General features: G+C 66.2%; 2 protein-coding genes across 2 annotated transcripts in view; one reads left to right on the top strand and one right to left on the bottom strand.

Annotated features, from left to right (window-relative positions):
- Positions 1-8,498, bottom strand: part of LOC311204630 (chromodomain-helicase-DNA-binding protein 3-like) — a gene marked incomplete at its 5' end in the record, with an annotated part of 43,895 nt that extends 35,397 nt beyond the window's left edge. Inside the window, 5 exons of the mRNA XM_084281031.1 lie at positions 118-255; positions 4,669-4,869; positions 7,385-7,576; positions 7,885-8,393; positions 8,492-8,498. Of these exons, the coding sequence (XP_084137157.1) occupies positions 118-255; positions 4,669-4,869; positions 7,385-7,576; positions 7,885-8,393; positions 8,492-8,498 (1,047 nt within the window). The remainder of the gene's footprint in view (positions 1-117; positions 256-4,668; positions 4,870-7,384; positions 7,577-7,884; positions 8,394-8,491) is intronic.
- Positions 8,497-24,287, top strand: LOC311204632 (chromodomain-helicase-DNA-binding protein 3-like; the record flags this gene model as incomplete). The annotated part of the gene is made up of 14 exons (XM_084281032.1): positions 8,497-8,547; positions 8,657-8,794; positions 8,904-9,055; positions 9,348-9,469; positions 9,843-9,979; positions 11,044-11,229; positions 12,242-12,366; positions 13,150-13,388; positions 14,475-14,605; positions 17,928-18,063; positions 18,218-18,280; positions 19,754-19,932; positions 21,900-22,133; positions 24,111-24,287. 14 exons carry the CDS (start codon positions 8,497-8,499, stop codon positions 24,177-24,179), a joined length of 1,962 nt encoding a protein of 653 aa, XP_084137158.1. The 3' UTR covers positions 24,180-24,287.
- Positions 24,288-27,574: the final 3,287 nt, after the last annotated feature.

The following is a 27,574-nucleotide window of genomic DNA, read 5'->3' on the forward strand; positions in this document are numbered from 1 at the left end:
GACCCCCTCCCTCGCCCCCAGGACCCCCTTCCTCACCCCCAAGACCCCCTCCCTCACCCCTAGGACCCCCTCCCTCACCCCCCTGCCCTCTCCCTTGCCCCCAGGACCCCTCCCCACCTTGGACTGGTTGTTCTTGAGGCGGTGGGCCTCATCCACCACCAGACAGGCCCAGCGGATGGAGCCCAGCGCCGCCTGGTCGATGGTGATCAGCTCGTAGGACGTCAGCAGCACGTGGAACTTCACCTGCGCCTCCCGCTGCCGCGGCCGTCAGCACCCGCGGGCGCGGGACCCCCGGCACCCTGACCCCCCGCCAACACTGGGACCCTGACCCCCGGCACCCTGACCCCTCCCTGGGACCCCCCCCCCCCACTGGGACCCTGACCCCCGGCACCCTGACACCCCCCCAACACTGGGACCCCAACACCCGGCACCCTGTCACCCCCCCCAACACTGGGACCCCAACACCCGGCACCCTGACACCCACCCCAACACTGGGACCCCAACACCCGGCACCCTGACCCCCCCCCCAACACTGGGACCCCAACACCTGGCACCCTGACCCCCCCCCAACACTGGGACCCCAACACCCGGCACCCTGATCCCCCCCCCAACACTGGGACCCCAACACCCGGCACCCTGACACCCACCCCAACACTGGGACCGCAACACCCGGCACCCTGACCCCTCCCCCAACACTGGGACCCCAACACCCGGCACCCTGACACCCCCCCAACACTGGGACCCCAACACCCGGCACCCTGACACCCCCCCAACACTGGGACCCTGACCCCCGGCACCCTGACCCCCCCCCAACACTGGGACCCCAACACCCGGCACCCTGACCCCCCCCCCCAACACTGGGACCCCAACACCCAGCACCTTGACCCCCCCCCCAACACTGGGACCCCAACACCCAGCACCCTGACACCCCCCCAACACTGGGACCCCAACACCCGGCACCCTGACCCCCGGCACCCTGACCCCCCCTGGGACCCCAACACCTGGCACCCTGATCCCCCCCCCAACACTGGGACCCCAACACCCGGCACCCTGACACCCACCCCAACACTGGGACCGCAACACCCGGCACCCTGACCCCTCCCCCAACACTGGGACCCCAACACCCGGCACCCTGACCCCCCCCCAACACTGGGACCCCAACACCCGGCACCCTGATCCCCCCCCCAACACTGGGACCCCAACACCCGGCACCCTGACACCCACCCCAACACTGGGACCGCAACACCCGGCACCCTGACCCCTCCCCCAACACTGGGACCCCAACACCCGGCACCCTGACACCCCCCCAACACTGGGACCCCAACACCCGGCACCCTGACCCCCCCCCAACACTGGGACCCCAACACCCGGCACCCTGACCCCCCCCCCAACACTGGGACCCCAACACCCAGCACCTTGACCCCCCCCCCAACACTGGGACCCCAACACCCGGCACCCTGACCCCCCCCCAACACTGGGACCCCAACACCTGGCACCCTGACCCCCCCCCAACACTGGGACCCCAACACCCGGCACCCTGATCCCCCCCCCAACACTGGGACCCCAACACCCGGCACCCTGACACCCACCCCAACACTGGGACCGCAACACCCGGCACCCTGACCCCTCCCCCAACACTGGGACCCCAACACCCGGCACCCTGACACCCCCCCAACACTGGGACCCTGACCCCCGGCACCCTGACCCCCCCCCCAACACTGGGACCCCAACACCCGGCACCCTGACCCCCCCCCCAACACTGGGACCCCAACACCCAGCACCTTGACCCCCCCCCCAACACTGGGACCCCAACACCCAGCACCCTGACACCCCCCCAACACTGGGACCCCAACACCCGGCACCCTGACCCCCCCCAACACTGGGACCCTGACCCCCGGCACCCTGACCCCCCCCCAACACTGGGACCGCAACACCCGGCACCCTGATCCCCCCCCCAACACTGGGACCCCAACACCCGGCACCCTGACCCCCCCCTCCTGGGACCCCAACACCCAGCACCCTGACCCCCGGCACCCTGACCCCCCCTGGGACCCCAACACCTGGCACCCTGACCCCCCCCCCAACACTGGGACCCCAACACCTGGCACCCTGACCCCCAGCACCCTGACCCCCCCTGGGACCCCAACACCCAGCACCCTGACCCCCAGCACCCTGACCCCCCCTGGGACCCCAACACCTGGCACCCTGATTCCCCTGGGACCCCAACACCCGGCACCCTGACCCCCCCTAGGACCCCAACCCCCAGCACCCTGACCCCCGGGGCCCCCATTTCTGGGCATCCTGATCCCCCTGGGACCCCAACCCCCCAGCACCCTAACCCCTGGGACCCCCACCTCTGGGCACCTCAATCCCCCTGGGACCCCCACCTCTGGGCACCCTGACCCCCCTGGGACCCCAAACCCCAGCACCCTGTAACCCCCCCACCCACCCAAGGGACCCCAAGGTCCAGGTGTGACCTCCCCTCACCCAAAAGACTACAATGCCCATCTGTGTCCCCCCCCACCCACCCAAGGGACCCCAAAGTCCATCTGTGTCCCCCCCCCACCCACCTAAGGGACCCCATAGTCCACCTGTGTCCCCCTCACCCACCCGAAGGACCCAGAGTTCCAGGTGTGACCTCCCCCCACCCAAAGGACCCCAAAGTCCACCTGTGACCCCCCACCCACCTAAAGGACCCAGAGGTCCAGGTGTGTCCCCCCTCTACCCAAAAGACCCCAAAGTCCATCTGTGACCCCCTCACCCACCCAAAGGACCCAGAGGTCCAGGTGTGACCTCCCCCCACCCAAAGGACCCAGAGTTCCCGGTGTGACCTCCCCCCACCCAAAGGACCCCAAACTCCACCTGTGTCCCCCCACCCACCCAAAGGACCCAGAGTTCCAGATGTGTCCCCCCTTCACCCAAAGGACCCAGAGGTCAGGGTGTGACCTCCCCTCACCCAAAGGACCTCGAAGTCCACCTGTGACCCCCTCACCCACCCAAGGGACCCAGAGTTCCAGAGGTGTGTCCCCCCTTCACCCACCCAAAGGACCCAGAGGTCCAGGTGTGACCTCCCCCCACCCAAAGGACCCCAAAGTCCACCTGTGTCCCCCCCTTCACCCACCCAAGGGACCCAGAGGTCCAGGTGTGACCTCCCCTCACCCAAAGGACCCCGAAGTCCACCTGTGTCCCCGCACCCACCCAAGGGACCCCAAAGTCCATCTGTGTCCCCCTCACCCACCCAAGGGACCCTGAAATCCACCTGTGTCCCCCCACCCACCCAAAGGACCCCAAAGTCCACCTGTGACCCCCTCACCCACCCAAAGGACCCAGAGTTCCAGGTGTGTCCCCCCTTCACCCAAAGGACCCAGAGTTCCAGATGTGTCCCACCTTCACCCAAAGGACCCAGAGATCCAGGTGTGACCTCCCCCCACCCAAAGGACCCCAAACTCCACCTGTGACCCCCTCACCCACCCAAGGGACCCCAAAGTCTACCTGTGTCCCCCCACCCACCCAAAGGACCCAGAGGTCCAGATGTGTCCTCCCTTCACCCAAAGGACCCAGAGGTCAGGGTGTGACCTCCCCTCACCCAAAGGACCTCGAAGTCCACCTGTGACCCCCTCACCCACCCAAGGGACCCAGAGTTCCAGGTGTGTCCCCCCTCCACCCAAGAGACCCCAAGGTCCAGGTGTGACCTCCCCTCACCCAAAGGACCCCAAAGTCCACCTGTGACCCCTTCACCCACCCAATGGACCCCAAAGTCCACCTGTGACCCCCTCACCCACCCAAGGGACCCCCAAGTCCATCTGTGTCCCCCTCACCCACCCAAAGGACCCAGAGGTCCAGGTGTGACCTCCCCTCACCCAAAGGACCCCAAAGTCCACCTGTGACCCCCTCACCCACCCAAAGGACCCAGAGGTCCAGGTGTGTCCCCCCCACCCACCCAAGGGACCCAGAGATCCAGGTGTGACCTCCCCCCACCCAAAGGACCCAGAGATCCAGGTGTGACCTCCCCTCACCCAAAGGACCCCAAAGTCCACCTGTGACCCCCTCACCCACCCAAGGGACCCCAAAGTCCACCTGTGACCCCCTCACCCACCCAAGGGACCCCAAGGTCCAGGTGTGACCCCCTCACCCACCCAAAGGACCCAGAGTTCCAGGTATGACCTCCCCCCACCCAAAGGACCCCAAAGTCCACCTGTGTCCCCCCACCCACCCAAGGGACCCAGAGGTCCAGGTGTGTCCCCCCTCTACCCAAAGGACCCAGAGGTCCAGGTGTGACCTCCTCCCACCCAAAGGACCCAGAGTTCCCGGTGTGACCTCCCCCCACCCAAAGGACCCCAAAGTCCATCTGTGACCCCCTCACCCACCCAAAGGACCCAGAGTTCCAGATGTGTCCCCCCTTCACCCAAAGAACCCAGAGGTCAGGGTGTGACCTCCCCTCACCCAAAGGACCTCGAAGTCCACCTGTGACCCCCTCACCCACCCAAGGGACCCCAAGGTCCACCTGTGACCCCCCTCACCCACCCAAAGGACCCAGAGTTCCAGATGTGTCCCCCCTCCACCCAAAGGACCCAGATATCCAGGTGTGACCTCCCCCCACCCAAAGGACCCCAAAGTCCACCTGTGACCCCCTTCCCCCACCCCAGGGACCCCCGAGCCCCCCCCCACCTTCATCTTGAAGGCCTTCTTGCCGCCCTTCATGGCGTTGTCGTCGAAGGAGAACTCGTTCTCGCGGATGATGGCCCGGCTGTCCTTGTCCCCGGTGTAGGTGACGACGTAGAAGGCCGGGGCCCACATCTGGAACTCCCGCTCCCAGTTGATGATGGTGGAGAGCGGGGCGCTGACGAGGAACGGGCCCTTGGTGTGGCCCTGGGGGACAGCGCGTCACACAGCGGGACAGCGCGACGCGGGGACGGGGCGTGGGGATGGGGGGTGCTGAGGGGACAGGGGGATGGGCAAAGGGGGGCAGTGGGGATGAAGCAGGGTGGTGGCGGCTCAGGGGACACTCTGGGCGCCCAAGTGGCAACACTGGGAACGGGTGGGTGATGCTGGGGGGTGAGGGGGGGGAAATGGGGTGGAAGGAGTGACAAGAGGGGGGTGGTGTGGGGCAGAATGGGTGACAGGGGGTGGAAGAGGTGACATCAGGAGCCAGGCAGGTGACACAGGGTGAAACAGGTGTCAGGAGGTGGATGACAGGGGGTGGAAGAAGTGACATCAGGAGCCAGGCAGGTGACACAGGGTGAAACAGGTGTCAGTAGGTGGGTGACAGGGGGTGGAAGAGGTGACACCAGGAGCCAGGCAGGTGCCATGGGGCAGAACAGGTGTCAGCAGGTGGGTGACAGGGGGTGGAAGATGTGACATCAGGAGCCAGGCAGGTGACACAGGGCAGAAAAGGTGTCAGTAGGTGGGTGACAGGGGGTGGAAGAGGTGCCATCGGGAGCCAGGCAGGTGACACAGGGCAGAACAGGTGGGTGACAGGGGGTGGAAGAGGTGACACCAGGAGCCAGGCAGGTGACACGGGGCAGAATGGGTGGGTGACAGGGGGTGGAAGAGGTGACATCAGGAGCCAGGCAGGTGACACAGGGTGAAACAGGTGTCAGTAGGTGGGTGACAGGGGGTGGAAGAGGTGACATCAGGAGCCAGGCAGGTGACACAGGGTGAAACAGGTGTCAGTAGGTGGGTGACAGGGGGTGGAAGAGGTGACATCAGGAGCCAGGCAGGTGACACAGAGCAGAACAGGTGGGTGACAGGGGGTGGAAGAGGTGACACCAGGAGCCAGACAGGTGACACGGGGCAGAACAGGTGTCAGGAGGTGGGTGACAGGGGGTGGAAGAGGTGACATCAGGAGCCAGGCAGGTGACACGGGGCAGAACAGGTGGGTGACAGGGGGTGGAAGAGGTGACACCAGGAGCCAGGCAGGTGACACGGGGCAGAATGGGTGGGTGACAGGGGGTGGAAGAGGTGACATCAGGAGCCAGGCAGGTGACACAGGGTGAAACAGGTGTCAGTAGGTGGGTGACAGGGGGTGGAAGAGGTGACATCAGGAGCCAGGCAGGTGACACAGGGTGAAACAGGTGTCAGTAGGTGGGTGACAGGGGGTGGAAGAGGTGACATCAGGAGCCAGGCAGGTGACACAGAGCAGAACAGGTGGGTGACAGGGGGTGGAAGAGGTGACACCAGGAGCCAGACAGGTGACACGGGGCAGAACAGGTGTCAGGAGGTGGGTGACAGGGGGTGGAAGAGGTGACATCAGGAGCCAGACAGGTGCCATGGGGCAGAACGGGTGACAGGGGGTGGAAGAGGTGACACCAGGAGCCAGACAGGTGACACAGGGTGAAACAGGTGCCAGTAGGTGGGTGACAGGGGGTGGAAGAGGTGACATCAGGAGCCAGACAGGTGACACAGAGCAGAACAGGTGGGTGACAGGGGGTGGAAGAGGTGACATCGGGAGCCAGACAGGTGACACAGGGTGAAACAGGTGCCAGTAGGTGGGTGACAGGGGGTGGAAGAGGTGACACCAGGAGCCAGACAGGTGACACAGAGCAGAACAGGTGTCAGTAGGTGGGTGACAGGGGGTGGAAGGGGTGACAGCAGGAGCCAGGCAGGTGACACTGGGCAGAACAGGTGGGTGACACCAGGTGAAACAGGTGACACCTGGGGCCGGGCAGGTGACACAGGGCAGAACAGGTGTCAGTAGGTGGGTGACAGGGGGTGGAAGAGGTGACACCAGGGGCCAGGTGGGTGACACAGGGTGGAGTGGGTGACACGAGGAGCCAGGTGGGTGACACTGGGTGAAACAGGTGACACCTGGGGCCGGGTGGGTGACACAGGTTGGAATGGCTGACACCAGGAGCCAGGTGGGTGACACAGGGTGGAGCGGGTGACATGAGGAGCCAGGTGGGTGACACAGGGTGGAATGGGTGACACAGGGTGGAGTGGGTGACACCAGAAGCCAGGTGGGTGACACAGGGTGGAAAGGGTGACATGAGGAACCAGGTGGGTGACACAGGGCGGAACGGGTGACACCAGGAGCCAGGTGGGTGACACAGGGTGGAAAAGGTGACACAAGGGGCCGGGTGGGTGACACAGGGTGGGACGGGTGACACCAGGGGCCAGGTGGGTGACACAGGGTGGAATGGGTGACACAGGGCGGAGCAGGTGACACCAGGAGCCAGGTGGGTGACACAGGGTGGAGCGGGTGACACGAGGAGGCAGGTGGGTGACACAGGGTGGAGCGGGTGACACCAGGGGCCAGGTGGGTGACACAGGGTAGAACAGGTGACACCAGGGGCCGGGTGAGACACCACCAGGCACCAGAGGGGGTGCCTCAGGGCAGAGTGGGTGCCAGCAGGCGGGTGTCAGCGGGTGTAGGGGGTGCCCTGACCTCCTTGTAGAGGGAGTAGAGGAAGACGATGGTCTGGATGGTCTTGCCCAGCCCCATCTCGTCGGCCAGGATGGTGTCGGTGCTCTGGGCCCAGGAGAAGCGCAGCCAGTTCAGCCCCTCCAGCTGGTAGAGGTGCAGGGTGCCGCCCGTCGCCGTGATGAACCGCGGCTGCGACTCGTACTTCACCGTCGGCTGTCGGGGGACGACGGGGAGGAGGAGGAGAAGAAGGAGAGGGAGAGGAGGAGGAGGGAGAGGGAGAGGAGGAGGAGGGAGAAGAGGAGGAGGAGGGAGAAGAGGAGGAGGAGGAGGGAGAGGGAGAGGGAGAGGAGGAGGAGGGAGAGGGAGAGGAGGAGGAGGGAGAAGGTTGCTTCCTCTCCCCACGCCAAGCTTGTCACCCCGTCATCACCCACTGGGACCAACCACCCCCCCAATTCATACCCCCCCCCCGCCTTCCTCCTCCTCTTCCTCCTCCTCCTCCTGCTTCGGCGCCTCGGGGACACCGGGGGTTCCCTTCTCCCCGTGACGGCGGGGTGAGCGCGGGCGGGCGGGCGGCTGACAGCGGGCGCCGGCTGTGATTTATGGGGGCAGACGGGTGACGTCGGCCGAGGGACACACACACACACAGGCGCACACGCCTGCGGTGACGCCGGGCTGAGGACGTGCCAGCGCCTCGTAAGCGTGACACCTTCACCCCACACCGGCTGCCAAAACAACACCCTCCCCCCCTCTCCCCCGGGGACAGCCGAGGCCGTGACACGGATGTAGGTGTCACCACCCCAGGGGACGATCCGCGGTGGCCCCGGCACGGGGATGCCGGTGGCCCTCAGCCAAGGGGTTGGGAAATCCTCTGCCGGCGGTTGGTCACCGTCACGGGGACACCCATGGCTGACAGGGCTCGGGAGTTGGGAACGCTGCTGGCGGTGGTTGGTCACTGTCACGGTGACACAGGCGGTCCCCAGGGCCTTGAGGGGTCGGGGAATCCTCTTACCCGTCGCGGTGACACCGACGTCTGACAGGGCTCAGGAGTTCAGAACGCTGCCGGCAGTTGGTCACTGTCACGGTGACACCGGCGGTCCCCAGGCTTGAGGGGTTGGGGAATCCTCTTACCCGTCATGGTGACACCGATGGCTGACAGGGCTCAGGAGTTGGGAACGCTGCCGGCGGTTGGTCACTGTCCTGGTGACACCGGCGGTCCCCAGGGCCTTCAGGGCTCAGGGAGGTTGGTCACCCGGCGTGACGGTGACACCGGTGATCCCTGCGCTGTGTGGTCAGGGAATTCTCCGCAGACGCTTTGTCACCGTCACGGTGACACCGGCGGTTCCCAGGGGCTTGAGGGCTTGGGGAATCCTCTTGTCTGTCACGGTGACACCGACGTCTGCCGGGGCTCAGGAGTTGGGAACGCTGCCGGCGGTTGGTCACTGTCACGGTGACACCGGCGGTCCCCAGAGGCTTGAGGGCTCAGGGAGGTTGGTCACCCGGTGTGACGGTGACACCGGTGATCCCTGCGCTGTGTGGTCAGGGAATTCTCCGCGGATGCTTTGTCACCATCACGGTGACACCGGCGGTCCCCAGGCTTGAGGGGTCGGGGAATCCTCTTACCATTCGTGGTGACACCGACGTCTGCTGGGGCTCAGGAGGTGGTAACGCCGGCGGCGGTTGGTCACTGTCACGGTGACACCAACGTCTGCCGGGGCTCAGGAGTTGGGAACGCCGGCGGTGTTTGGTCACTGTCACAGTGACACAGGCGGTCTCCAGGGCCTTGAGGGGTCGGGGAATCCTCTTACCCGTCGCGGTGACACCGACGTCTGCCGGGGCTCAGGAGTTGGGAACGCTGCCGGCGGTTGGTCAGCGTCACGGTGACACCAGCGGTCCTCAGGGACTTGAGGGCTCAGGGAGGTTGGTCACCCGGTGTGACGGTGACACTGGTGATCCCTGAGCTGTGTGGTCAGGGAATTCTCTGCAGACGCTTTGTCACCGTCACGGTGACACCGGCGGTCCCCAGGCTTGAGGGGTCGGGGAATCCTCTTACCATTCGTGGTGACACCGACATCTGCTGGGGCTCAGGAGCTGGCAACTCTGCTGGCGGTTGGTCACTGTCACAGTGACACCGGCTGTCTCCAGGGCCTTGAGGGGTCGGGGAATCCTCTTACCCGTCGCGGTGACACCAACGTCTGACAGTGCTCAGGAGTTGGGAACGCTGCTGCCGATTGGTCACTGTCACGGTGACACCGGCAGTCCCCAGGGCCTTGAGGGCTCAGGGAGGTTGGTCACCCGGCGTGGCAGTGACACCGGTGATCCCTGTGCTGTGTGGTCAGGGAATTCTCCGCAGACGCTTTGTCACCGTCACGGTGACACCGGCGGTTCCCTGGTCTGTGAATCCTCTGCCGGGTGTCACCACACACCGGTGGGCGCGGAAGGGACCCTGTTTGTGTGTGTGTGTCACAACCCCGCGGCTCAGGGCGCTGTGTCCCCGCAGACGGTGACGACGAGCTGTTGCGGGGCCTGGAAGGCGCTTTGGGGGTGAAGAAGAAGAAACGGGGTCCCCGGAAGCAGAAGGAAAATAAACCCGGAAAACCACGGAAGAGGAAAAAGCTGGTGAGGCCCCTGGGGGTGTCATGTGGGGTACGGGGCCTGGGGGGTAACGGGGCCTGGGGAGAGGTGACAGGGCCTGGGGAGGGGTGATGGTGGCCTTGGGAAGGGTGACGGTGCCTGGGGAGGGGTGACGGGGGCCTGGGGAGGGGTGACAGGGCCTGGGGAAGGGTGGCAGGGCCTGGGGAGGGGTGACAGGGCCTGGGGAAGGGTGGCAGGGCCTGGGGAGGGGTGACGGGGCCTGGGGAGGGGTGACAGGGCCTGCGGAGGGGTGACAGGGACTGGGGCATGATGGGGTCTGGGGTGATGGGTGCTGGGGTCTGGGGGGATGAAGGGGTCCTGGGGGGGTTGCTGGGGTCCCGTGGTGATGGGTGATGGGGTCTGGGGGGGGGTGCTGGGGTCTGGGGGGGGTGATGGGGTCTGGGATGGGGTCTGGGGGTCCTGGGGGGGTTGCTGGGGTCCTGGGGTGACGGGTGCTGGCTGCAGGTGAGCGAGGATGAGCTGGAGTGGGAGCAGGAGGTGATGGGGTCTGGTGGGGGGTGCTGGGGTCTGGGGGGGGGTGTTGGGGGGTCCAGGTGACGGGTGCTGGCTGCAGGTGAGCGAGGATGAGCTGGAGTCAGAGCAGGAGGTGCTGGGGTCTGGGGAGGTCCTGGGGGTCTGTGATGGGGTCTGGGGGGGGGTGAGGGGCTCCTGGGGGGGTTGTTGGGGTCCCAGGTGACGGGTGCTGGCTGCAGGTGAGCGAGGATGAGCTGGAGTCAGAGCAGGAGGTGATGGGGTTTGGGGGCTGTGATGGGGTCTGGGTGGGGGGTGAGGGGGTCTGGGGGGGGGTGAGGGGGTCTGGGGGCTGTGAGGGGGTCCCGGGGGGGGTTGTTGGGGTCCCGGGGTGATGGGTGCTGTCTGCAGGTGAGCGAGGATGAGCTGGAGTCGGAGCGGGAGGTGATGGGGTTTGGGGGCTGTGATGGGGTTTGTGGTGCTGTGCTGGGGTCTGGGGGGGGTTCTGGGGTCCCGGAGGGGGGTTCTGGGGTCCTGGGGAGGTTGTTGGGGTCCCAGGTGACGGGTGCTGGCTGCAGGTGAGCGAGGATGAGCTGGAGTCGGAGCGGGAGGAGTTCCCGCGGGAGGAGTACCGGGAGAAGTCGGAGAGCGGCGGCAGCGACTCCGGGGGCGGCCGCAAGCGCCGGCGGAAGCACCGGGAGAAGAAGGAGAAGAAAACCAAGCGCCGGAAAAAGGCCGATGAGGAGGGGGGGCAGAAGGTGAAGGTGCGTTTTTGGGGTGGGGGGGGCACCAAGGGGGGGGGCTGGCACAGCCCTGTGTACCCCACGGGGGTCCCGGTGCTGCCTGGGGGGGGTCGTGTTTGGAAGGGAGGAGGGTGGGGGCTCATCACCCTGGGAGGGGTTAATCACCCTGGGGGGGATCCTCACCCTGGGGGGGTGTTAATCACCCTGGGGGGATCCTCACCCTGGGGGGGTGTTAATCACCCTGGGGGGGATCCTCACCCTGGGGGGGTGTTAATCACCCTGGGGGGGGATCCTCACCCTGGGGGGGGGTTAATCACCCTGGGGGGATCCTCACCCTGGGGGGGTGTTAATCACCCTGGGGGGATCCTTACCCTGGGGGGATCCTCACCCTGGGGGGGGGTTAATCACCCTGGGGGGGATCCTCACCCTGGGGGGTGTTAATCACCCTGGGGGGATCCTTACCCTGGGGGGGGTGTTAATCACCCTGGGGGGATCCTCACCCTGGGGGGGGGTTAATCACCCTGGGGGGGGGGGTTAATCACCCTGGGGGGATCCTCACCCTGGGGGGGGGTTAATCACCCTGGGGGGGGGGGTTAATCACCCTGGGGGGGGGATCCTCACCCTGGGGGGATCCTCACCCTGGGGGGGTTAATCACTCTGGGGGTATCCTCACCCTGGGGGGGCTCATCACCCTGGGGGAATCCTCACCCTGGGGGGGCTCATCACCCTGGGGGGGGTTAATCACCCTGGGGAGGGGCTCCTCACCCTGGGGGGGGGTTAATCACCCTGACGGGGGGGCGGGGGGGGGGGGTAATTACCCTGGGAGGTCTCCTCACCCTGGGGGGATCCTCACCGTGGGGGGGTTAATCACCCTAGGGGGGTTAATTACCCTGGGGGGATTTAATCACCCTGGGGGGGGGCTCCTCACCCTGGGGGGCTCCTCACCCTGAGGGGGTTCATAACCCTGGGGGGGGTTATGAAAATCGTGTGGTGTCCCCCCCCCCAAATCCTGTCCCCTTGCCCCCCACCCCAGGCCGTGGAGCAGAAGTCCTCAGCACAGCTGCTGGGGGCCTGGGGGCTGGAGGACGTGGACCACGTCTTCACTGAGGAAGACTATCACACCCTGACCAACTACAAGGCCTTCAGCCAGTTCATGAGGTGGGCTGTGGGGAGGGGGACACCCTGGGGTGGGCTGTGGGGAGGGGGACACCCTGGTGGGGAGCTTTGGGGAGGGGGGACACCCTGGGGTTTGGAGAGGAGGGCATGGATACGCTGGGTGGCCTGTCCCTGTTGATGCTGGGGGGGATGCTTCAGGGTATTTTGGGGTGCTGGGGGGTGATTGGGCACCCTGGGGTGCTGCTTCTTCCCCTCCCACCTCTCAGAATTGAGGAGGGGGGTGTTGAGGGGTTACAGGGACACCTTGGGCAGCCAGAGGTGACCTCAGGGGAGCTGGAGGGGGTGACTTAGGACACCTTAGGGGTGTTGGGGTGCACCTTAAGGGGACTTGGGGGGTGTCTTTGGGCACCTCAGGGTGCTGGGGTGCACCTTAAGGGGACTTGGGGGGTGTCTTTGGGCACCTCAGGGTGCACCTTAAGGGGACTGGGGGAGTCTTAAGGCACTTTAGGGGGGCTGAGGGGGTGTCTTAGTGCACCTTGGGGTGCACCTTAGGGGTGCTGAGATGTGTCTTTCTGGGTGCTGAGGACTCCAGATGGGGAGGGGGGCTTTGGGTGTTGGGGGAGCACCTCAGGATTTGGGGAGGGGGGCGGGGTGGGGGGCTCCAGTGGCACCTCAGGGTCTTGGGGGGCACCACAAGGAACGATGTCGGGGTGCTGAGTGGCAGTGGGGGAGAGAGGGATGCCTGACCCCCTCCCCCCACCCCCTCCCCTCCCCACTGCCTGGGTGCTGACCCCCTCCCCCCCACAACCCAACCCCCTCCCCCAGGCCGCTGATCGCCAAGAAGAACCCCAAAATCCCCATGTCCAAGATGATGACCATCCTGGGGGCCAAGTGGCGGGAGTTCAGCGCCAACAACCCCTTCAAGGGCTCCGCCGCCGCCGTGGCCGCCGCCGCCGCCGCTGCCGCCGCCGCCGTGGCCGTGCAGGTGTCGGCTGCTGTGGCCGCCGTGGCCCCCGAGGCGCCGCCCCCGCCCCTGCGCAAGGCCAAGACCAAGGAAGGCAAAGGTAAGGGGGGGGGATGCCCCCATGTTTGGGGAGGTGTAGGGGAGGTGGGGGGGAACGGGACCCCTGCAGAGCCCTGATGGGTTTGGGGTGGGGGTGTCTGGGTGCTCATCAGGTCCCTTGAGGGGTTTTAGGGGTCACTGGGAGAGTTTGGGAGGGATCCTGGGGGGCTTTGGGGGTCCGTGGGGTGGTTGTAGGGTTCCCTGGGGTGGTTGTAGGGGTCCCTGGGGGTGTTTGGGAGGGATCCTGGGGGTTTTTGGGAGGGATCCTGGGGAGCTTTGGGGGTCCTTGGGGTGGCTCTAGGGATCCTTGGGGGGCTTTGGGTGTCCCTGGGGTGGTTGTAGGGGTCCCTGGGGGTGTTTGGGAGGGATCCTGGGGGGCTTTGGGTGTCCCTGGGGTGGTTGTAGGGGTCTCTGGGGGTGTTTGGGAGGGATCCTGGGGGGTTTTGGGGGTCCTTGGGGTGGCTGTAGGGATCCTGGGGGGCTTTGGGGGTCCCTGGGGTGGTTGTAGGGGTCCCTGGGGGTGTTTGGAAGGGATTCTGGGGGGCTTTGGGGGTCCCTGGGGTGGTTGTAGGGGTCCTTGGGGGTGTTTGGGAGGGATCCTGGGGGGCTTTGGGGGTCCATGGGGTGGCTCTAGGGATCCTTGGGGGCTTTGAGTGTTCCTGGGGTGGTTGTAGGGGTCCCTGGTGGTGTTTGGGAAGGATCCTGGGGGGCTTTGGGGGTCCCTGGGGTGGTTGTAGGGGTCCCTGGGGGTGTTTCAGAGGGATCCTGGGGGGCTTTGGGGTCCCTGGGGTGGCTCTATGGATCCTTGGGGGAGTTGGGGGGCTCTGGGGGTCCCTGGGGTGGTTGTAGGGTTCCCTGGGGGTGTTTGGGGGGGATCCTGGGGGGCTTTGGGGGTTCCTGTGGGGGGATTTTTGGAGTCCCTGGGGGTGTTTGGGGAATCCTGGGGCGATTTGGGGGTCCCTGGGGTGGTTTCAGTTATTCTTCAGGGGTTGGGGCTCCATAGGAGGACCCTGGGGAGGGTTGCGAGTGTGTCCCCTGATGCCAGGGACCCCCCCAAATTCCATCCCCCCCACCTCCCCCACCCCAGGTCCCGGACACAAGAAGCGCAGCAAGAGCCCGCGGGTGCCGGAGCTGAAGAGGAAGATGAAGGGGAGGAAGATGGCGCCGCTCAAGATCAAACTGGGCGTCCTGGGCGGCAAACGCAAGAAGAGCAGCTCGGTACGGCCCGTGTCACCCCCACCGCGGCACCACCGCGGCGTCACCGCGTCACCCCCGCGTCACCGCGTCATCCCCGCGTCACTGCGGCATCCCCACGTCATCCCTGCGTCACGCGGCGTTATCCCTGCGTCACCGCGTTACCACCACGGCGTCACCGCGTCATTCCCGTGTCACCGTGGCATCACCACATCCCCGTGTCACCGCGGTGTCACCGCAGTGTCACCACATCACCCTCGCGTCACCGTGTCACCACCGCATCATCCTCGTGTCACCACCGCATCATCCCCGCGGTGTCACCGCGGCGTCACTGCGTCATCCCCACATCACCGTGGCGTCACTGCATCCCCGCGTCACCGCGGTGTCACCACAGTGTCACCACATCATCCCCGTGTCACTGCGTTGTCACCGCGTCACCACTGCATCATCCCCGCGGCGTCACCGCGTCACTGCGGCGTCACCGCGTCATCCCCACATCCCCGTGGTGTCACCGCAACGTCACTGCATCATCCCCACATCACCGCGTCGTCCCCTTGTCACTGCGGCGTCACCGCGTCATCCCCACCTCACCGCGGCATCACCGCATCACTGCGGCGTCACCATGTCATCCCCACATCACCGCAGCGTCCCCTTGTCGCTGTGGCATCACCGTGTCATCCCCACATCACCGTGCCACCACCGCATCGTCCCCACATCCCCGCGGTGTCACCGCGGCGTCACCGTGTCATCCCCACATCACCGCATCATCCCCACATCACCGCGTCATCCCCGGGTCACTGCGGCATCCCTGCGTCATCCCCACATCACTGCGTCATCCCCGTGTCACAGCGGCGTCACCATGTTATCCCCACGTCACGGCGCCACCACCGCGTCATCCCCACATCCCCGTGGTGTCACCGCGTCACCACGGTGTCACCGCGTCATCCCCACGTCTCCGCGTCACCACCACATCATCCCCACATCCCCGCGTCACCGCAGCGTCCCCGCGTCACCGCCTTGTCACTGCGTCACCACTGCGTCATCCCCGCATCCCCGTGGTGTCACCGCATCCCCGTGGGGTCACTGCATCACTGCGGCGTCACCGTGTCATCCCCACGTCACCGCGTCACCACCGCATCATCCCCGCATCCCCGCGTCATCCCCGCATCACCGCAGCGTCCTCGTGTCACCACCTTGTCACTGCGTCACCACCACGTCATCCCCACATCCCCGCGGCGTCACGGCGTCATCCCTGCGTCACCGCATCCCCGCGTCATCCCCGCATCCCCGCGTCACCGCAGCGTCCCTGCGTCACCGCCTTGTCACTGTGTCACCACCATGTCATCCCCACGTCGCTGCGTCATCCCCGCGTCATCCCCGCATCCCCCTGGCGTCACCACATCCCCGTGGTGTCACCACATCCCTGTGGGGTCACTGCATCACGGCGGCGTCACCGCGTCATCGCCATGTCACCGCGTCACCGCTGCATCATTCCCACATCCCCGCGTCACTGCAGTGTCCTTGCGTCACCGCCTTCTCACTGTGTCACCACCGTGTCATCCCCCCATCACCGCGGCGTCACCGCATCATCCCCACATCCTCACATCCTCGCGTCATCCCTATGTCACCGCATCATCCCCGAGTCACCACGTCACCACTGCGTCATCCCCGCATCTCTGCGGCGTCACCGCATCCTCGTGGGGTCACTGCATCACTGCGGTGTCACCGCGTCATCCCCGCATCATCCCCGCATCCCCGTGGTGTCACCGCATCCCCGCGGGGTCACTGCATCACTGCAGCGTCACCGCGTCATCCCCACGTCACCGCGTCACCACTGCATCATCCCCACATCCCCTCATCCCCGCATCACCGCGTCACCACCACATCATCCCCACATCCCTGCGTCACCGCAGCGTCCCCGCGTCACCGCCTTGTCACTGCGTCACCACCATGTCATCCCTGCATCCCCGCGGCGTCACCGTGTCATCCCCTCGTCACTGCGTCACCACCGCGTCATCCCCGCATCCTCGCATCATCCCCGCGTCACCGCGTCATCCCCGAGTCACCACGTCATCCCCGCGGCGTCACCGCATCCCCGCAGCATCACCGCGTCATCCCTGCGTCACTGCATCATCCCCGCATCATCCCTGCATCACTGCAGCGTCACCACCGCGTCATCCCCACGTCACCGCGGCGTCATCCCCACGTCACTGCGGCGTCACCGCGTCATCCCCACGTCACTGTGTCATCCCCGCGGGGTCCCCGCATCCCCGTGGTGTCACTGCATCCCCGCGGCGTCACCGCATCCCCGTGGCGTCACTGCGTCATCCCCACGTCACCGCGTCACCACTGCATCATCCCCACATCCCCATGTCATCCCCGCGTCACCGCAGCGTCCCCACATCATCCCCGTGTCACCACATCACCACCATGTCATCCCCGCGTCACTGCGTCATCCCTGCGTCATCCCCACATCCCCGTGGCGTCACCACATCCCTGTGGGGTCACCGCATCACCGCGGCGTCACCGCGTCATCCCCGTGTCACTGCGTCACCACTGCATCATCCCCACATCCCCTCATCCCCGCGTCACCGCAGCGTCCCCGCGTCACCGCCTTGTCACTGCATCACCACCACATCATCCCCGCATCCCTGCGGCGTCACCGCATCATCCCCATGTCACCGCATCCCCGCGTCATCCCCGCATCCCTGCATCGTCCCCGCGTCACTGCAGCGTCCTCATGTCACCGCCTTGTCACTGCGTCACCACCGCGTCATCCCCGCATCCCCGCGGCGTCACCGCGTCATCCCCACGTCACCGCGTCATCCCCGCGTCACCGCAGCGTCCCCGCGTCATCCCCACGTCACCACGTCGTCACCACTGCGTCATCCCCGCGTCCCCTTGGGCGGACAGGGCGGGTTGTGGCGGGGGGGGGGGCGTGGGGGGGATCAGTCACCCACCACCACCTCACCGCGTCCCCACTTCGGTGCTCAGCCCCCCGTGTCCCCTCATTCATCTCTCTGTGTCTGTGTGTCCGTGTGTCCATGTGTCCATGTGTGTGTCCGTGTGTCCATGTGTGTGTCCGTGTGTCCGTGTGTGTGTCCATGTGTCCGTGTGTGTGTCCGTGTGTCCATGTGTGTGTCCGTGTGTGTGTCCGTGTGTGTGTCCGTGTGTCTCTGTGTCCGTGTGTGTGTCTGTGTGTGTGTCCGTGTGTCCGTGTGTCTCTGTGTGTGTCCGTGTGTGTGTCCGTGTGTCCATGTGTGTGTCCGTGTGTCCGTGTGTGTGTCCGTGTGTCCGTGTGTGTGTCCGTGTGTCCATGTGTGTGTCCGTGTGTCACCCCCGGCAGAGCGAGGACGCGGGGGAGGCGGAGGAGGAGTCGGACGCCGAGAGCCCGGGGGTCCTGGGTGCCGCCCCCCGCCCCGACCCCACCACCCGCCTCAAGAAGCTCAAGCGGGGACGCCCGGGGCGCAAGAAGAAGAAAGGTGAGGGTGTCCCCAAATGTCACCAACCCCCAGGTGTCACCACACACCCCCCCCCCCCACCCCTCACCTTCCCAAACGCCGCGGCGGGGACACCGGGTGACGCCCCCCCACCCACCACCACCCCCACCACCCCCCATCCCCTCTCTCCTTGCAGCCCCCTGCGCCGGGCTCAGCCGGGAGCGCGGCCCCGTGGGGACGGGCACAGCGCCCGCGCACGGTGAGACACCCCCCAACGGTGTCCCCACCTTGTCACCCGGGGTCCCCGAGCTTGTGGTGACACCCCTACACCCCCCACCCCCCCCAAACAGGCTCCTCGGTCCCTTCCTTGTGTCAGCAGCTGGGGTAGGGGGGTGGGGGGGTCCTCAACCCCCCTGGGGGTCGCAGTGACATCCCTGTGTCACCGTCCTTGTCCCCACTGCCTCGTCCTGGGGGGGGTTGGTGGCCCCACTGTCCCGCTGTGGAGATTGTCCCAGTGTTCCCAGTACACCCAGCCCTGGTACTGCCGCATCCCTGGGCTCCGGTGGTCCCCCCTGCCCTGTCCCCGGGTGTCCCTGTACCCCCGTGTCCCAGCACCCTCCTTCCCGCTGTCCCTGCAGCCCCCCAACGCCCCCACATCCCCCCCCAGTGCCCCCAGTTTCCATCCCAAGCACCCCCATCCCAACACCCCCATGTCCCTCTCCCTAGCCCCCCCAGTGCCCCCAGTCCCTATCCCCAACACCCCCATGTCCCTCTCCCCAGTGCCCCCAGTCCCCATCCCAACACCCCCACGTCCCTCTCCCCAGCCCCCCAGTGCCCCCAGTCCCTATCCCAACACCCACACATCCCTCTCCCCAGCCCCCCAGTCCCTATCCCAAACACCCCCCATCTCAACACCCCCATGTCCCTCTCCCCAGTGCCCCCAGTCCCTATCCAAAACACCCCCCATCCCAAACACCCCCCCAGTCCCTTTCCTGAGCCCCCCCAGCCTCCCCAGTCCCTATCCCAAACACCCCCCATCCCAAACACCCCCACATCCCTCTCCCCAGCCCCCCCAGTCCCTATCCCAAACACCCCCCATCCCAACACCCCCACGTCCCTCTCCCCAGCCCCCCCAGCCCCCCCAGTCCCTATCCCAAACACCCCCCATCCCAACACCCCCACGTCACTCTCCCCAGCCCCCCCAGTGTCCCCAGTCCCCATCCCAAACACCCCCCATCCCAACACCCCCATGTCCCTCTCCCCAGCCCCCCCAGTCCCTATACCAAACACGCACCATCCCAACACCCCCACATCCCTCTCCCCAGCCCCCCCAGTCCCTATCCCAAACACCCCCACGTCCCTCACCCCAGCCCCTCAGTGCCCCCAGTCCCTATCCCAAACACCCCCATCCCAACACCCCCATGTCCCTCTCCCCAGCCCCCCCAGTGCCCCTAGTGCCTATCCCCAACACCCCCATCCCAACACCCCCACATCCCTCTCCCCAGCCCCCCCAGTCCCTATCCCAAAACCCCCACCATCCCAACACCCCCACGTCCCTCTCCCCAGTCCCTATCCCCAACACCCCCCATCCCAACACCCCCACATCCCTCTCCCCATCCCCACCGCCCCCCATCCCCAATCCCCCTCCCGCCATCCATCCCCCTCCACCCCTCTCTGCCTCCCCCCGCCCCAAAATCCGGGTGGCAGCGGGCGGTGCGTGGCGTCCCCGCAGGGCCGGGGCCGGAGGAGGAGGGGGATGGCTACGAGACGGACCACCAGGACTACTGCGAGGTGTGCCAGCAAGGGGGGGAGATCATCCTCTGCGACACCTGCCCCCGCGCCTACCACCTCGTCTGCCTCGACCCCGAGCTCGACCGGGCGCCCGAGGGGCGATGGAGCTGCCCACACTGCGTGAGCGGGGGGCGGGGGGGGTCCCTGGAGGCGGTTTGGGGGTCCCTGGAGTGGGTTTTGGGGTCCCTGGGGTGGGTTTTGGGGTCCCTGGGGGCAGTTTGGGGGTCCCTGGGGGCAGTTTGGGGTTCCCTGGAGTGGATTTAGGGGTCCCTGGAGTGGGTTTTGGGCTCCATGGGGGCAGTTTGGGTTTCCCTGGAGTGTCTTTAGGGGTCCCTGGGGTGGGGTATGGAGTCCCTGGGGGCAGTTTTGGGGTCCCCAGGGCAGTTTGGGGTTCCTTGGAGTGGCTTTAGGGGTCCCTGGGGTGGGTTTTGGGGTCCCTGGGGGCAGTTTCGGGGTCCCTGGAGTGGCTGTAGGGGTCCCTGGGGTGGGTTTAGGGGTCCCTGGGGGCAGTTTGGGGTTCCCTGGAGTGGCTTTAGGGGTTCCTAGGAGCAGTTTGGCATCCCTGGGGGTAGTTTGGGGGTCCCTGGGGGCAGTTTGGGGTCTCTGGGGGCAGTTTGGGGTTCTCTGGAGTGGCTTTAGGGGTCTCTGGGGGCTTTAGGGGGTCCCTGGAGGCAGCTTTGGGGTCCCCAGGGCAGTTTGGGGTTCCTTGGACTGGCTTTAGGGGTTCCTGGGGGCGGTTTAGGGGTCCCTGGGAGCAGTTTTGGGGTCCCTGGGGGCAGTTTGGGGTTCCCCGGAGTGGATTTAGGGGTCCCTGGAGTGGGTTTTGGGCTCCATGGGGGCAGTTTGGGTTTCCCTGGAGTGTCTTTAGGGGTCCCTGGGGTGGGGTATGGAGTCCCTGGGGGCAGTTTTGGGGTCCCCAGGGCAGTTTGGGGTTCCTTGGAGTGGCTTTAGGGGTCCCTGGGGTGGGTTTTGGGGTCCCTGGGGGCAGTTTCGGGGTCCCTGGAGTGGCTGTAGGGGTCCCTGGGGTGGGTTTAGGGGTCCCTGGGGTGGCTGTAGGGGTCCCTGGGGTGGGTTTAGGGGTCCCTGGGGTGTGTTTTGGGGTCCCTGGGGCAGTTTGGGGTTCCCTGGAGTGGCTTTAGGGGTTCCTAGGAGCAGTTTGGCATCCCTGGGGGTAGTTTGGGGGTCCCTGGAGGCAGTTTGGGGTCTCTGCGGGCAGTTTGGGGTTCTCTGGAGTGGCTTTAGGGGTCTCTGGGGGCTTTAGGGGGTCCCTGGAGGCAGCTTTGGGGTCCCCAGGGCAGTTTGGGGTTCCTTGGAGTGGCTTTAGGGGTCCCTGGGGTGTGTTTTGCGGTCCCTGGGGGCAGTTTGGGGTTCCCTGGAGTGGCTTTAGGGGTTCCTAGGAGCAGTTTGGCATCCCTGGGGGTAGTTTGGGGGTCCCTGGGGGTAGTTTGGGGGTCCCTGGGGGCAGTTTGGGGTTCTCTGGAGTGGCTTTAGGGGTCTCTGGGGGCTTTAGGGGGTCCCTGGAGGCAGTTTTGGGGTCCCTGGGGGCAGTTTGTGGTTCCTTGGAGTGGCTTTAGGGGTCCCTGGGGGCGGTTTAGGGGTTCCTGGGGGCAGTTTGGGGGTCACTGGGGGCAGTTTGGGGGTTCCCTGGAGTGACTTTAGGGGTTCCTGGGGTGGGTTTTGGGGTCCCTGGGGGCTGTTTGGGGGTCACTGGGGGCAGTTTGGTGTTTCCTGGAGTGGCTTTAGGGCTCCCTGGGGGCAGTTTGGGGTCCCTCGGGCAGTTTTGGGGTCCCTGGGGGCAGTTTAGGGGTCCCTGGGGGCAGTTTGGTGTTCCCTGGAGTGGCTGTAGGGGTCCTTTGGGTGGGTTTAGGGTCCCTGGGGGCAGTTTGGTGTTCCCTGGAGTGGCTTTAGGGGTCCCTGGGGTGGGTTTTGAGGTCCCTTGGGGCAGTTTGGGGGTCCCTGGGGTGCTTTTGGGGGTCCTTTGGGTGGCTTTAGGGTCCCTGGGAGCAGTTTAGGGGTCCCTGGGGGCAGTTTAGGGGTCACAGGAAATTGAGTGGGGGGGTATTCCTGCCCCTCTGTGTGTGTGACAGGAGAAGGAAGGGGTGCAGTGGGAGGCGAAGGAGGAAGAGGAAGAAGAGGAGGAGGAGGAGGAGGAGGAAGGGGAGAAGGAGGAGGAGGACGACCACATGGAGTACTGCCGGGTGTGCAAGGACGGGGGGGAGCTGCTGTGCTGCGACGCCTGCGTCTCCTCCTACCACATCCACTGCCTCAACCCCCCCCTGCCCGAGGTCCCCAACGGCGAGTGGCTCTGCCCGCGCTGCACGGTACGGGGGGGATGGGGTGGGGATTGGGGTGGGGATGGGATGGGATTGGGATGGGGATGGGATGGGATGGGATGGGATGGGATGGGATGGGATGGGATGGGGATGGGATGGGGATGGGATGGGGACAGGGACGGGGGAGGGATGGGCATGGGATGAGGGAGGGAGCGGGATGGAGATGGGATGGGATTGGGATGGGGATGGGGTGGGGATGGGATGGGGATGGGGATGGGATGGGGACGGGGACAGGGGAGGGATGGGGATGGGATGGGGATGAGGGAGGGAGCGGGATTGGGGTGGGACTGGGGTGGGGCAGGGATAGGGGTGGGATGGGCATGGGATGGGGATGGGATGGGGACAGGGACAGAGAAGGGATGGGGATGGGGTGGGATGGGGATGGGGATGGGGACAGGGGAGGGATGGGGATGGGATGGGGACAGGGACAGAGAAGGGATGGGGATGGGATGGGGATGGGATGGGGATGGGGACGGGAGGGATGGGGATGGGGATTGGATGGGGATGAGGGAGGGATTGGGATGGGGATGGGATGGGGACAGGGACGGGAGGGATGGGGAAGGGACAGGGTCAGGATGGGGATGGGATGGGGATGAGGGAGGGAGTGGGATGGGGATGGGACAGGGAAGAGACAGGGATAGGGGAATGGATGGGGATGGGGACAGGGGAGGGAGCGGGATGGGGTGGGGATGGGATTGGGATGGGGATGGGATGGGATGAGGGAGGGAGCGGGTTGGGGATGGGGTGGGGATGGGATGGGGACAGGGGAGGGATGGGGAATGGATGGGGACATGGACAGGGACAGGGGAGGGATGGGGATGGGATGGGGATGGGGATGGGATGGGGAGAGGGACAGATGAGGGATGGGGATTGGATGGGGATGAGGGAGGGATTGGGATGGGGACAGGGATGGGATGGGATGGGATGGGGATGGGACAGGGAAGAGACAGGGATAGGGGCAGGATGGGGATGGGACAGGGATGAGCGAGGGAGTGGGATGGGGATGGGATGGGGACAGGGAAGGGAGCGGGATGGGGATGGGATGGGGACAGGGATGGGATGGGATGGGGATGGGACAGGGAAGAGACAGGGATAGGGGCGGGATGGGGATGGGATGGGCATGAGAGAGGGAGCGGGATGGGGATGGGACAGGGAAGGGACCGGGGAGGGATGGGAATGGGTCGGGGATGAGGGAGCGGGATGGGGATGGGACTGCGGTAGGGCAGGGATAGGGGACAGGGATGGAGATGGGATGGGGACGAGGGAGGGAATGGGATGGGGATGGGATGGGGACAGGGACGGGATGGGGATGGGACAGAGGAGGGATGGGGATGGGATGGGGACAGGGATGGGATGGGGATGGGACAGAGGAGGGATGGGGATGGGATGGGGACAGGGACGGGCGGGATGGGGATGGGATGGGGATGGGGACAGGGATGAGGGAGGGAGTGGGATGGGGATGGGACTGGGGTAGGGCAGGGATGGGGACAGGGATGGGGATGGGATGGGCATGGGACGGGGATGAGGGAGGGAGCGGGATGGGGACAGGGGCGGGATGGGGATGGGACGGGGACAGGGACGGGAGGGATAGGGATGGGACAGGGATGAGGGAGGTAGTGGGATGGGGATGGGATGGGGACAGGGAAGGGATGGGGATGGGACGGGCATGAGGGAGGGAGCGGGATGGGGACAGGGATGGGGCAGGGAAGAGACAGGGATAGGGGTGGGATGGGGATGGGACAGGAACAGGGAAGGGATGGGGATGGGACAGGTAAGGGACAGGGGAGGGGAGGGATGGAGATGGGATGGGGATGGGGAGAGGAGAGGGATGGGGATGGGATGGGGATGAGGGAGGGAGCGGGATGGGGGCAGGGACAGGACAGGGTGCTGCTGGGTTGGGGGGGCACCCCCATCCACACCCCCCTCCCCACCCTGTGCCCCCCACCCCAACCCCTCCCCCCGCAGTGCCCGGTGCTGAAGGGGCGGGTGCAGAAGATCCTGTACTGGCGGTGGGGGAGCCCCCCCCTCCCGTAGCCGCCCCCCCGGGGGTCCCTCCCGAGGGGCCCCCCCAGGCTCTGCAGGGCCGCTCCGAGCGCGAGTTCTTCGTCAAGTGGGTGGGACTCTCCTACTGGCACTGCTCCTGGATCAAGGAGCTGCAGGTATGGGGGGGCCCTGCACCCCAACTCCATGGGGGGACCTCTGCTTGGGTGGGGGGGGGCTCTGATATCCCCCCTTCATGCACCATGATATTGGGGGGGGGTGTGATATATTGGGGGACCCCAGTAGATGCCCCTGCACCAGCTTGGTGTAGGGAGGGGCAGTAAGGTGGGGGGTGACACCCTAATACAATCAACGTGAGGGGTCCTGGGGACACCCCAATATCCCCAGCTGGGGGGGAGGGCACGATAGGGAGGAGTCCCTGGGGCTGGGACACCCCAATATACCCTTGGGGGGGTGTCCCCAAGGCTGAGGACCCCCCCAGTACCCCCATCTCAATGGGGGGGGGCCCTGGGGCTGGGGACACCCCAGTATACTCAGGGGAGTGCTCCCCAGGACTGAGGACCCCTGATACCCCCATCTCAACTGGGGGACCCCAGGACACCCCAGTATACTTGGGGGGCTGCTCCCCAGGACTGAGGACGCCCCAGTAACCCCATCTCAACAGGGGTGGCCCTGGGGCTGGGGACACCCCAATATACCCTTGGGGGGGTGTCCCCAAGGCTGAGGACACCCCAGTACCCCCATCTCAATGTGGGGGGGCCCTGGGGCTGGGGACACCCCAGTATACTCAGGGGCTGCTCCCCAGGACTGAGGACACCCCAGTACCCCCATCTCAATGGGGGGGGGGGGGGGCGTGCCCTGGGACTGGGGACACCCCAGTACCCCCATCTCAACGCGGGGGGGGGGCCCTGGGGCTGGGGACACCCCAATATACTCAGGGGGCTGCTCCCCAGGATTGAGAACACCCCAGTACCCCCATCTCAATGGGGGGGGCCCTGGGGCTGGGGACACCCCAGTACCCCCATCTCAACGGGGGGGGGCCCTGGGGCTGAGGACACCCCAGTATACTCAGGGGGTGCTCCCCCAGGACTGAGGACCCCTGATACCCCCATCTCAACTGGGGGGCCCCAGGACACCCCAGTATACTTGGGAGGGTGCTCCCCAGGACTGAGGACACCCCAGTACCCCCATCTCAATGGGGGGGGGGGGGCGTGCCCTGGGACTGGGGACACCCCAGTACCCCCATCTCAACGCGGGGAGGGGGCCCTGGGGCTGGGGACACCCAGTATACTCAGGGGGTGTTCCCCAGGATTGAGAACACCCCAGTACCCCCATCTCAACGGGGGGGGTGCCCTGGGGCTGAGGACACCCCAGTATACTCAGGGGGGTGCCTCCAGTCCTGGGGCTGCTGTGAAGTGCAGCCACCCTTAATGGGGGGGGTCACAGGGGGGTTGGGGTATGTGCTTCCATTACCCCCTCCCCTCCTAATTTTGGGGTACCCCCCCCCTCTTTTGCCCTCCCCCCAGCTGGAGATCTTCCACCTGGTGATGTACCGCAACTACCAGCGTAAGAACGACATGGATGAGCCCCCCCCCTCGACTACGGCTCTGGGGACGACGACCCCAAGAGTGAGAAGAGGGGGGCTGGGGGGACCCCCTTTTTGGGGGGATGGAGGAGCGGTTCTACCGCTACGGCATCAAGCCCGAGTGGATGACGGTGCATCGCATCATCAACCACAGGTGAGGGGGGGGGACCCACACATGACACCCCCCAGGACCCCAACTGGGGGGTGGGAGGTGGGATTGAGGGGGTGGGGGGGTAAGGGGAGAGCCTGGGTGGGGTTTGGGGTGTCCCACACATATCTGTGGGGATGCTCGGGGCACCTTTGGGTTCTCCTGGACACCCCCAGGTCCCAGGGGTGCACCCTCTGCCCTGGCATCCCCCCGCCCCCCAAGCAACCAGCCGCTGTCCCTGGGTGACACCGTGTCCCCAGGTGAACCCCTCTCCTGTTCATCCCTGTCCCCAAGTGACCCCCTGTCCCAGTGACCCCTGTCCCCCAGTGACCCCCTGTCCCCCAGTGAACCCTTCTCCTGTTCGTCCCTGTCCCCAAGTGACCCCCTGTCCCAGTGACCCCCTGTCCCCCAGTGACCCCCTGTCCCCAGGTGAACCCCCCTCCTGCTCATCCCTGTCCCCAAGTGACCCCATGTCCCAGTGACCCCCTGTTCCCCTGTGAACCCCCTCCTGTTCATCCCTGTCCCCAAGTGACCCCGTGTCCCAGTGACCCCCTGTTCCCCTGTGAACCCCCCTCCTGTTTGTCCCTGTCCCCAAGTGACCCAGTGACCCCCCTGTCCCCCTGTGAACCCCCCTCCTGTTCGTCCCTGTCCCCAAGTGACCCCGTGTCCCAGTGACCCTGTGTCCCAGTGACACCCTGTCCCCAGTGAACTCCCCTCCTGTTCATCCCTGTCCCCAAGTGACCCCGTGTCCCAGTGACCCCCTGTCCCCCAGTGAACCCCCCTCTTGTTCGTCCCTGTCCCCAAGTGACCCCGTGTCCCGGTGACCCTGTGTCCCAGTGACCCCCTGTCCCCCAGTGAACCCCCCTCCTGTTCGTCCCTGTCCCCAAGTGACCCCGTGTCCCAGTGACCCGCTGTCCCCAGTGAACCCCGCTCCTGTTCTTCCCTGTCCCCAAGTGACCCTGTCCCCCAGTGACCCCCTGTCCCAGTGACCCCCTGTCCCCAGTGAGACCCTGTCCCCCAGTGACCCCCTGTCCCAGTGACCCCCTGTCCCCAGTGAGACCCTGTCCCCCAGTGAACCCCCCTCCTGTTCATCCCTGTCCCCAAGTGACCCCTTGTCCCCCAGTGACCCCCTGTCCCAGTGACACCCTGTCCCCCAGTGACCCCTGTCCCCAAGTGACCCCGTGTCCCAGTGACCCCCTGTCCCCCATTGACCCCCTGTCCCTGGGTGACCCCCTGTCCCCCGGTGAACCCCCTCCTGTCCATCCCTGTCCCCAAGTGTCCCAGTGACCCCCTGTCCCCCAGTGAACCCCCCTCCTGTTCGTCCCTGTCCCCCAGTGACCCCCTGTCCCTGGGTGACCCCCTGTCCCTGGGTGACCCCGTGTCCCTGGCCTCATGCGACCCCGTGTCCCCGGATGACCCCTGCTCGGGGGTGTCCCCAGTGTCTGCACAGTGACGCCGAGTGACAGCGGGTGACCCCTGGTGGCACTTGGGCGCCTGACACGTGCTGTGGCGTCACCCGCACCCTGGGGACAGGCAGCAACTCCCCCCCCACCCCCCCACCTCCTTCTGACCCCTTGGCAGCTCTGACTGTCTCCGGGGGTGTCCCATGTCCCCGAGGGGGCCTCCTGTCACCTGGGGGTGCCTGGTGTCCCCATGTCACCCCCACGTTTCCTGGTGTCCCTGTGCTGCCTGGTG

The sequence above is a fragment of the Gallinula chloropus genome (assembly GCF_964237585.1).
Source record: "Gallinula chloropus genome assembly, contig: HAP1_SCAFFOLD_230, whole genome shotgun sequence".
NCBI classification, from domain to species: Eukaryota; Metazoa; Chordata; class Aves; order Gruiformes; family Rallidae; genus Gallinula; species Gallinula chloropus.